We start from the raw sequence: 12,046 nt of genomic DNA, 5'->3' as shown, positions 1-12,046 counted from the left end.
GGTTGTTCCTGGAATCAACAGATGCCTTGAAACATTCTCCAAACCTTAACAAGTCTGGGTGTATAAATCTACCAAAGATTTGGGAGACAGTCATCTTAAGACCAAATTAATATTTATTACTTTTATTTTATTTCATTTTTTCAAACTTTCTAAGCCTATCATTTGGACTACTATTTCATAACTTTGAATTTTTTTTTTTTTTTAAACCTAGATGGTGCCATATTAGGACTTTAGTCTTGTGTTGCACGCTGCAATTACTTTTACTAGCCCCACTGTTACACAGGATTGTGGTTGTTTTGCATTTCTAACAAACTTTGTGTTGTGTGCTCTGAAGATGCTGGATATAATATCAGCGAAATATTAGCTTTTAAGTTAATAAATAGTTATTTTCTTATCCATCTGTGTTCATATCAAACCGTGAAATCTATCACAAAAATGTCTGATGAACACATAAGCCTATCCATGCGTTTAATACTCTTCAGCTGTCAAGTTTTTAATTTCTTGAAATCAAAATATGAGCTGAATCCTTTTCTTTCTTTTTTTTATACCAAATATATAATGAACTTAAATGGCTATATACAAAGACTTGATTTCTTTTATGCAAACTTCTTCTTCTGCAGCTTTTCCTACTTAAGTAGGGTCGCTGTTTGTGGTAAGTCTCCTCCACAACTTCTGTCTTGGGCTGTAGCCACATCCAAGTTCTTCATCCCCAAGTCCTCCTCCACCATCTCCCTCTATCTCTTCTTTGTCTGTCTGTGCTTCCTCCTCCCTTGCACATTCATCTGCTAGACCTTTCTTCCCACATACTCGTCCACCCTCCTCATCATATGACCAAACCATCTCAACCTTGCCTCCTGTATCTTTGCTCCTAAGTTCGTAACTTTCACTGTTCCCTTACATAGTCATTTCTCAGATGATCCTTTCTGGTCAAGTATTCTCATCTCCACTACCTCCATCCTGCTGATGTTATTTTTCCTCAGGACCACAGTTTCAATAGCATACGTCATAGCTGATCTCACTACTGTCCTGTAGATTTTGCCTTTTAGATTGATTGGCACCCTTTTAATTAAAAGGAATGAAGGTAAATTTTAGGGTAAATGTTTACATATAAAATAGGATTAATTTTTTTTTTTAAGTCTACCATCAATAAACAACGGATTTTTAATTTTATATGAGGGTTGTCTGAAAAGTTTGGTAAGCAAATAAGTTAAACACATTTTTTTTGTTAAAAATCACCTTATTTCTCAATATACGAGGCTAGTAAGAAAAGTTCTCAGCCTAACAATGAAAAAACGAATTTTTTTTTTTATAAATAAATTCGGTTTTCAAATGTATATTCGTTTCAAGTTTATATTTATTTTTCAGCATAATCTCCCCTAAGACTAATACATTTATTCCAGCAATGTTCCAGCACCATTATCCCATCCCTGTAGTGGTTATCAGTAAGATCTGCAAAATACCCCTCTACAGCTGCAATCACCTCTTGATTCGATGAAAAACGCTGACCAGTGAGGAAGGGTTTTAGTTTTGGGAAGAGATAGAAGTCAGAGGGAGCCAAATCTGGGGAATAAGGTGGATGCTCCAACAATTCATAGTGCAGATTCCTTAATTTTCTCATTGCCAAAACACCTTTGTGGGCAGGTGCATTGTCCTGATGAAAGATGATTTTTTTTCCTTCTGCAAACCGAGTCTTTTCTCACAAATTTTTTCGTCTAGTCTGGTTAAAAGATTGGAATAATATTCTCTGGTTATTGCTTTACCCTTTTCAAGATAATTAATAAACAAAATGCCTTTAGCACCCCAAAACAATGATGCCATGATCTTTTCTGCTGATGGAACCGAATTTGTCTTTTTGGCACTGAACAACTAGCTTCTGTCCACTGTTTTGACTGCTGTTTGGATTCTGGTGTGTAATGGTGAATCAAAGTCTCATACATAGTAATAAATTGATACGCAAATTCAGTTTTATTCTTGTTAAAACGCTCCAAGCACTGTTCACAGATTTTCATGCAAGTGCATTTTTGAACTGCTGTAAGCAAGCGTGGCACCCATCTTGTGCAAAGCTTTTTCATTTTCAATTCTTCATCCAAAATATACACATTCTTTTGAAATGCCTATATTGTCAGTAATTTAACGTACTTTGACTCGCCAGTCATCCAATACCATATTGTGCACTCGATCAATGATTTCTAGTGTTGTTACGCTTTTTGGACATCCTTCACGTGGATCATCTTCAAGGCTGGTATGGCCACGTTTAAACTCAGCAGTCCATTTCTTAATTGTCGAAAACAAAGTAGAAGAGTGCCCATAAACTTTTATGAACTTCGCTGAACTTCTTTTGGCATTAAACCTTCTTTTACAAAGAAGTTTAATGTTTAACCGCACGATACTCAATTTTATTCATTTCAAGGAATACAGACATCACTTTTGTTTGAGATAGCTGTATAAAACAAACTGCTTGATAGAATGACTTGCAATTTTACATGGATCCTTATGACAAATGTACCAACTTAGAAAAAAAAAATCTTGCCAATAGTATTGCCATCTATGGTCATCTATCGGAAATTTACCAAACTTTTCAAACAATCCTTGTGTAGGCATACTATTAGAAAAATTATGGAGGGGGAGGAAGGGGTACAATATTTATTCGAATATAACTCCCACTTTTTTTTTTCCCCAAAAATTAAAGCTAAAAAATCGTGGTGCGAGATATGTGCACGGATTTTCGAAAACTAAAGTTTTCAGTTAAAAACTGAAAATGGGTATGACTTACCAAGAATCTCCTATTCACTATCGCCACTTCCAGTCTTGAGAGCAGTTTACTTGTATGCATCAGTCATCTACCCAAATAGAGTCATCTTCTTTCCCATTATTTCAAGCAAAAATTACCAGTAATTTACAAGACTTGAGATACGTAATGAACAATGCTTCATGAGTGGCTAATGAGAAGTGAAAGCAGAGCACGAAACAGACAGCAACAGCAAGCCAGTAGAGATAGAGCAGCTATGAAGATGTGCATATGACTGGTGTGGTATTAACAAAAGATCATGTGACCCAACGACAAAGGCAAGCTGACAATTGAGTTGAAAGGCTAATCCTCTTCAACCGAATTCCATAATATCTGAAACTGCCATAACAACATTAACTATATATTTTAGTTTTCACAATGAGGTGGTGTTTTGCCCATTTATCATTCCAACGGAAATTCTCATTACCTTCTGAATCGTGCAGGTGGGCTCAACTCACACAAAGTTTCAACCCTTCCAGTGAATTTTACTGCTGCTTGTTTGCATGCCACTTCTGCATCATTGGTTGGACTCGCACACACATTGTATGGCATGTTTCAATTATGTAGGATTTTATTTGAAGTTAGAATTTGTGATCTGTATTTAACAGCATCGAAAATTTCAAATGCAATCAAACAAACACGTATTTCATGCAACTGAAAAATTTGACAATAGTTTTTTTAGTTAGATACTGTGTTTGCTGATGCAACATATGGTTTGCTTGAGTCTATACAGCATAGTTTCTGTGGGAAGAGACATGTGATTCATTAATTAGTGCCATTTTTATCCCAGTTGTCTCTAATTGCACTACGGCCAAGAACACCTACTTAGCCTGCTAGAAGGCACCATCAGGACTGTTAGGAGAACAATAGCTTCATCTCTTCATTCCCAGTTTCTGTGTTGTAGTGCCTACGTGCACGTAACTTTTTTGTAAGTTCCTTTAGAAAATGGCAATGTGACGTTGCCGAAATATCGGAAAATATTTATTAAAGTTTAATTTAATTTATATCCTTAACTACGTTGTTCTATTCCTTAAGTGTTTTAATAATGCATAACCAACGTATAAGCCTGTCTACGAGAATTGCACTATTTGTTGAGAAATATATTACATAGACAGCAATGTCTCTGTACTTTATTCAGTGATACAATAAAAACTACTTGTTTTTCTTGCTTCTGCAAGTACAGTGGTTGTTGGGGAGGGCACGTTACTATCGCCCCAACGTGAACATGTTTAAACTTTTTTTTCAGTGTGCGAGGTATATGCGAAACTTTTAAATTTCTTTTTTCGTAAAGCAACATCAGGGATGCAAGTTATACACAAGGGCGAGTTATATTTAAGTAAATACAGTATTATAAAAGCCCTTAACAAATCTTCATAAATAATATTACCCTCATCTAACCAGTTATATATACAAGTTCTCAGCTATTTTTCCATAAGTGCAGAAGAAATACAAGCTGTCTATAGTTTAATAATGCCATTGGCCCACCACCCTTATGCAATGGCATTATCTAACTCTCTTCCACTTCTCAGGAATCAGGAACTCAACACTCTGTTGAAAGACTTTCATTAAACAGCTTGGTCATTGGCATAATAAGTTCCTTAGCACATTCCCTCAAAACACATGTGAAATCCCATATATCCTATGCATTACCAATGTGTGGAGTACTCATTACCCAGAATATATCCTTTTCATTTATTTCTTAACTTTCAACTCTCCTTATCCCAGTATGAATAAAACTTGCATTATCAGGATGAAAGTAATCATTTATTAAAGCGCTTTACTACCACATCCTCATCCAATCAAGGTCATTCATCCACAATCATTTCTTCACCTACTGCCCAGAAAGTATAAGAATTCCTTAGGATCATTATTTGATCACAGTGCCAGTCTCCTCTTGATTTCCAATTTTTATCTGCTTACTAAACCAGTCACTTACCAAGCTCAAGTCTTATATTCATTATGCAACTGAAATTGCAAATTTCAAGCCTTGAAATTTGCTACTGCTGCTAACAAAATATCTTTGTAAACTAGCTCTCCCATGCATTATCGAACTCTCTTTCTGCATATTCTTTGATCCGTTGTACTCTTCCAGGTTCTGTAGAATTAATGCCACATAAATTCCTCTTTCTTGATACTTCTGCATCCTATTCATCCTCCAACTCATGACTACATGGTCATCTCACTAACTGTGGGAAAGCATGACATCTTAGTAGCAATCAGATCATCTGATGATATGACAAATCCAAAACTTTTGATCTTCTGCACTCCACCTACCACATACTAAGATATTTGTCTCTCAAGAATTCACTTCCCTTTTTACTAAAATAAAGAGCCAAAAGGCTTCAGTTCAGCGATGCAAAATTATATATAAATCGTGGATATTAAATCGAACATTATTTCAAAGCTGGATGTAAAACTATGAAAGTTTTGTACAAAATTTGACCAGAGAGCTTCTGGGAATTTGCTGGCATTTACAAGTTGCCCTAGTGCAGACCTTACAGAAAACATAATTGCTTGCCCAAGCATCCATATATTTGCCTCATAAATGCCAGCAAGTGTATTCCTGTAAGCTCTCTGGTCAAATTTCATACAAAACTTTCATAGTTTCTACATTCGGCTTTGAAATAATGCAGGATTTAATATCCACTTGATTTATATATAACCCACTTCCCTTATTACTGTATGCTGTTTCCACTGCTCAATTTATTTGTAATAATGAAAGTATCCATAACCAGACTCTAATTCTATTATTTGTTAAAGGATGTTGTGAAGTATTTGTAAAGCTCATGGTTGTTTGGTTTGTGATTTACTGGCACAAGGACAGCAAAGGTGATACCATGCCATTTCAAAGGTTAGAGATCAATCAGTAAATAACATGTTATGTACAAAAAACAATTTTCAAAAATTAAACAATGCTGTATCTACACACACAGAGATAGCAATTATGATCTTGAGTTTGTATAAATTAATGCTTAATAAATTAAAACAGTTAAAAACTTCATGCAATCTGTGTGAGTCTGTTAAGATCTGCTTGAGTATATATCACACAGCCAATAAAATACAGTAATTTTTTTTTTCTCGAGTGAAGTGCTGGCGCTCCACCAGAACATGGCAAATTGTAAAACACACTGTCACACTGTTCACATGTTGAAAAAGTAGGGCTTAGCAGCTGCAGTCTTATTTCTCTTAATTCCATTGGTTGTGCTGGATTCCCAGCCACAAACACTAAAATTAAAAGTCTTCAGTTTTATACAAAGTTGTAGAACACCATAAAGCACTGAATGTGGATTGTAAAAGAGATGAGAAAGACATAAAGATAAGTCTGTATGAGTCTCAAAACTGTATACATACAGTTTTGCTAGCAGTTTTTTCTGTGAGTACAAATGCAAGCTGAATGGCAGTAATTATACAGCCAGACTGTATAATTAATTCAGTCAAGTGGGATCTGTCTAGATTTAAAATATAGTCAGGAAGCACAGCAGAGGTCTCACATCTTGAATTGTTAGCAGTATAGATGGGGAAGAAATTAGAGTAATCTGCTTTGTGCATATTAAACAATTGCAGGTAGATTAATGATGAAATATGAACTTCCTTAGATGGAATGGTGAGATGTTACATGATAGTGTGTAATTTGCCATGAAGGAATACTGCTATTTTCAGAGCAGGTAATGTTGTCAACATTCATGGCAATAGATGCATAATCTCTTTCACATGGGCGAATGCCAGTCTGATGAGTGTAATACTAAGCTTCCCAATGTAGAGAAAAAATACTAGTCCACATAGAATGTTTTGGAAGAGACTTTAGTTTTAGGGCATAGCTAAGAGACAACTGTTTCTGCCAGAGTAACAGAGCAGCTTCATTTGCTTTGAGGTAAATGTGTTGAATGGGCAGAAAAGAGAAGGAAAGGTTGCCAATCTAAGAACAAGATGGAGAAATGATCTACAAGTGTTTGACATAACATGGTGGACTTAAGGACAGAAACAACTGAAAATTTATGAGGAGGCCTATATCCAGCAGTGGATAGAAAGATGCTACAGCAGAAGAACAATGACCACTCATTTTGCATGTACCTTAAAAGTTTGATCCTTTCCCCTTTATATTTCCTGGACTATAGCAACATCCAATTAAATATCCTGTCTACTAAATATACTCTCAAAGCTATCAGTAGCATTTCCCTTTTGATTCTCAATCATGAGCAGGCACAACTCATCATCAGACAGAAGTAACAGCCACCATTCCATTTATCTTTCTGTGGAATTATTTAACTACAGTCATCCCTCGACTTACGTCAGAGTTCCATTCCATCCGGTAGGACATAAGTCGATACATTAAATTAACAGAGTTATAGGGGTTAGGGAGTTAACAGTAATAAGTATACTGTCATTTTAATTTTTAAACCTTATTATAAAACTGTACTGTGCATTACTGCCACTATAAAACAGGAGAATAATCATCCAAATCTTCCTCCATAATCACATCTTCATTATTTTCCCTATGTAATGAAGGCGTGCGACCAGGTATGCGACCAGGCTGCGGCTCATCTAGTGTAACCTTTGTGTTTTTGATGAAAATGTCCAATGTGCTTTGCTTATTCCTCTTCTTCTTTTCATCATAAATGTGTTTATAGCAAGCAAACACATCATGTACTTTCCTTTCTACTAATAAGTAGTATTCAACATTGGGGTCCATGTCTTCAGCCATTTTGAGACATTGCTAACTGCAGAGAACATTTCTGAAAGACCCTTCACTGTAAATTGTTTAACTACCTTTCTTGTTTCTCTTTTTCCTCTTCCTTTTCTCGTTCTTCCTCCAGTTCGACCAATTCTTCGTTGGTCAACTCTTTCTATGAGTTGAACTATGTCATCATCATTCACTTTGAGATTCAGACTGTTTGTTAGGCGCACTATTTTTCCTCAATTTACAAAGGTCTTGATTTTTTTTTAAAACTTCCAAAATCGTGCACAAATCTTTTTAATGTCTTTTTCCATATGCCACTCATACACTGAGATGTCACTTGACTCAAGCCACAGCAATATTTTTAATAGCATGATAAATATTAAATGCTTTCAAGAATTGCATGAGAGTTTCGTCATGTCCTTCAGTAGCAGAAATGGCTTGTGAAAAAGTTCTCCATAGATAATAAGCCTTAAACACTACAAGAACTCCCTCATTCATTAGCTGGATCAATGAAGTAGTGTTTGGAGGGAGAAACATGACTTGAACTTGGTGAAAATCACCAATATAAGATGGATGACCTGGAGCATTATCTAGAATTAATAAAATTTTAAATTCTAACATTTTCTTTCACAATAGCTTTCCATTTCAATCGCATAACAGTTGATTAAGGCATCCTCAAACAATTTTTGAGTCATCCATATTGCTCCGATAATGAACCAGAAGAGAATGCTTCCTAATGTTTTTGAAGAATCGTGGATTCTCAATGTGCCATATCACAAATGGTTTCAGTTTTATATCCAATCACATTACCCCTAACAGAATCGTAATGTGGTTTTTAGAGCTTTGAAACTAGGCACAGATTTTAGCTTTTCGTGGATGAATTATCCTCTTCGGTATTTTTTTTCAAAACAAGGCGGTCTCATCCGTATTAAATATTTGCTGTGGCAGAATTTTCCTCCTCAATAATTTTATCCAATTTCTCCACAAACTCCTTGGCAACCTTCTCGTCGAAACTTGCAGATTCACCATACATTCTCACATTATGCAGTGCAAAATGCTACTTGAATCTCATAAACCAACAGGAAGAAGCGTTGAATTCGTAGTTGTAATCGGTTCCTGCTTTCTCCTTCAACATGTTGAAGAGAATTCATGCCTTAACAGTTATGGTCATGTGCTAAGAGGTATGCACTTCTGGTTCAGGTCCTCTATGCATGATGGAAGTAGCTTTTCCAATCACAGATAGGACCTTGTTGTTGTTTCGTCACTATTATTGAACTTACAACTTCATTTCAAGATCAATTGCTCGCCTCTTTTTCTGTGATTCTTCACTAGGTTTTTTTAATTGGGAGAGGTGTGTAAGGGCCATGTTGCACAAATTATTGCAAAATATTTAGCGATAAATACATAAATAACCTATTTTTCAAACAGAAAATCAACATAAGAACTGTTGAAGCCATGTGCACTGCCTGGAGTGGTTGCCGCTGAATGCGCTGCTGCCACTGCATTGTTGAATGATGCATTGTTGCTAAATAAAAACCTTTTTACTTTATGCTTGCTTGCATCTTGTTCGAAAGTATGGTCAAAAAAGTTATTTATTCCATTATGGGATCACGGACGTATCTTCGAATGGACATAAGTTGAGGGATGACTGTTCAAGGTGAACCTAACAAAGTAAATCATATGGCCAAAGGTTTTCTGTATTATTTAACTTAAACCAAGCGATTCTTTTGTTATAACTTTACAATGAAAGATAGTCAAGAGACTCAACAACATATCTGTATAAATAAACAATTTTATAATGTAAATGACACCATACCAGTTTTAGTTATTATGAATATGTTCCATTAATATTTTAATCTTTAACAGGCTTGTAAAAAATATAACATTCCCAACACTTGCTAATGATTTAAGCAACATATGCATATATTTGCAAACATAAAATAAATATTACACATTGAAAAGAATGGCACTTACAACTTCATTTTCCAAGATCAACTGTAAAATGCCTTCTCGTTGTTGTTGATTCTAAAAAAATAATAATAATAATAAATAATAAATAAAACATAATAAATATAAATAAAATGTTAACATGTCTATATTCGTTCTAAATAATCAATGACTGCAAGTGAAGTTTAACTATTTAAATAATGATAAAAAAAATAAAATAAATGAGCATACAAACCCAAAAATATTTTTTATTTTTTATAAATAATTTTTTTATTAATTTATATCTATATAGATAAATGAAAAAGAGACCAGATGCTAGCATAGTCTCTTGTAAACATTTTACAAAATGCTACACAGTTTCTGATAAAACAATGAAATAAATTTAAGCTGGAGTTCCCTTTCCACAAACACAATAGTTATAAAATGCTAAACCATGTTCAAAGGTTAGGAAAAAAAAGATTCAAGTATAGTCACAAATCCCAAAATATGGTCAACTCTTACTATAACACACTACCAAAAGCCCCTGCCAAAATTCTACAGCACCAATGCTATTTTAGAAGAAATTCACTATAGCAATCTATTCCTTTGTTTCCTACAGATTCAATATAGTAGGAGTTGATTTATTCACAATCATCTTACCTTATTTTAGTGAACTACTGAAGAACACTGGCCTGGTGGGCAGGGTGTCACATTCAACCAAAAGAGGCAGTGGGTTTGAATCCCGAGCAGCATGGATGTTTGTACAATTTCTCAGGTAGTAAAATGAAGTAATCTCATGATAAAAGTTTAATGGAGTGAAATGCACTAGAAAACAGTTAAAAATAGTATTTAATGCTTCCAATGTTTCATCTCAGTTACAGAACATCATCAGGAAATACAAAATGAGACTTGTAACACACACACACACACAGGTAGCACAAAACTAACTGAAACATATGGACTAGAGACCTAAATAGGTGGGCACAGATTTTAAAAATTAATTCACATAACTGGAATTTGTAGTTTTAAATTCTATTAAAGATGTTCCATTTCTTGCTGAAATTAAAATGGTGGTGGTGTGTGTGTGTGTGTGCATACACCACCATCATTTCCCAGAATTCATAGTATAGGCGAGTAAAATTATTTTGTAACCAGTATTAGATCTCATCTTCCTTTTACCCTCTTTTACCTTGCGGTGTCAAGGGTTTATTAATCATCGGACCTCAAACCATTCACATGTCTGTAGTGATGGCCGGTTTGCCTGCTTTGCGGGATGAAAAACCCCAGGATAAACTGAGGAAAAAACCCTACTGTCCATGCTCAAGACCGGCTGACTTGGCTATGGAAGATTCTTCAGCTCCTCACGTTGTCGAAGGGAATCGAACCTAGGACACTCCTTCACAGGCATATGGCTGCAAAGTGCACAGCCACTAGGCTAACCATAGCAAGATTAACGCAGCGAATGAAAGTCAGAATACAAATGAAAATTGTGATGTAACACCAGATAGCACTGAGAGTGAGGTTAAATATGACACGGTTGAAAGTGAGACTAAAAGTGGAACAAGAGAATAGTTGGACTGATATAAAAAATGAAGAGTTAGGTGCAATGAGGAAGATAGCTCGATTGCGAGGATTAATACATAGTGCAAAGTGGCAGCTGGAGTGATTGCAAAAATGTCTACCGAGTGGATTAGCTAATAACAAAAAGAAGCAAGTGCAAGATAAGAAAAATGAGGGCATGATTGGGAGAGAGAGAAAATTTAAGGATCGAGTGTTATACGTTGATTCAATCGTAAAAGATGTGATCGATGACAGTTTGACAAAATCATGCTTTCCTGGTGCGAAAATTAATGATGTAAGTGAGGCTACCAGAGCGCAAAAGCATAGGATGAAAGAAATGACTGTAGTGGCTGGAATGAATGATTTAAAAGGAGAAAAGTATGGTATGAAAGAGGACTTGAAAAAATTACTGGAAGTAACAAAAGAAAACAGTGAGAGAGTTAAGATAGTGGACGAGTGTGTTGCCATGGTGTGACAGAATAGAGTTGAGAAGGAGGGACATAATAGTGAATGACTCTATGCATAGGTCATGCAGGGGGAGTGGTGTGAAGTTTGTGGCTGTGTGGAGTGAGTTTGACGGGCAAAATGATTTATACAAGGATGGTTTGCATCTGAATGGATTTGGTGTTCGGAGACGAAAAATTGTTGTTGAATGAATGAAAGCGTCTGTGCAGAATCAGGGAAACTAGAGCTTTTTTGGGAGGGGGGGGGCTGTTGAGTGGATGTTGAGCAGACATCAGTGAGGCAGTTGGGTGTAAGAATGTGTATAATATGCCTGAATTAGTACCAATAGTAACAATCCAGGATGGGATTGTTAGTATAAGGCATCAAGATGCCTTATAAGGGGTGGGAATAGGGAGCTTTTTGCACTTTATAATACACTAATGCTAAGATCATTAGGAACATGCAGGAGGAATTTTTGGCCTAGGATGGCTCATCCTGGCCAAAGGTTATTACCATTAGTGAGACATGGCTAACAGAAGATGATATAGTTAGTGGGATAGAATGTGAAGGGTATATTGTATATACAGGAAAGATAAAGAGAAAAGAATGGGGAGTGTTATTGATGATAGCCAATGAACTGTAACCAAAGA

General features: G+C 35.6%; 1 protein-coding gene across 1 annotated transcript in view; it reads right to left on the bottom strand.

Annotated features, from left to right (window-relative positions):
* LOC150095816 (outer mitochondrial transmembrane helix translocase-like) overlaps window positions 1–12,046 on the bottom strand; it is a 235,029-nt gene that overhangs the window by 42,003 nt on the left and 180,980 nt on the right. Inside the window, exon 8 of the mRNA XM_090408910.1 lies at window positions 9,441–9,491. Coding sequence (XP_090265036.1) covers window positions 9,441–9,491 — 51 coding nt within the window. The remainder of the gene's footprint in view (window positions 1–9,440; window positions 9,492–12,046) is intronic.

This window comes from Typopeltis vanoorti, chromosome 19 (assembly GCF_054136105.1).
Source record: "Typopeltis vanoorti isolate ZY-2024b chromosome 19, IOZ_Tvanoo_1.0, whole genome shotgun sequence".
Taxonomy (NCBI): domain Eukaryota; kingdom Metazoa; phylum Arthropoda; class Arachnida; order Uropygi; family Thelyphonidae; genus Typopeltis; species Typopeltis vanoorti.
Note: the sequence above shows the minus strand (reverse complement) of the source record. Positions and strands in the feature narration are given on the sequence as shown.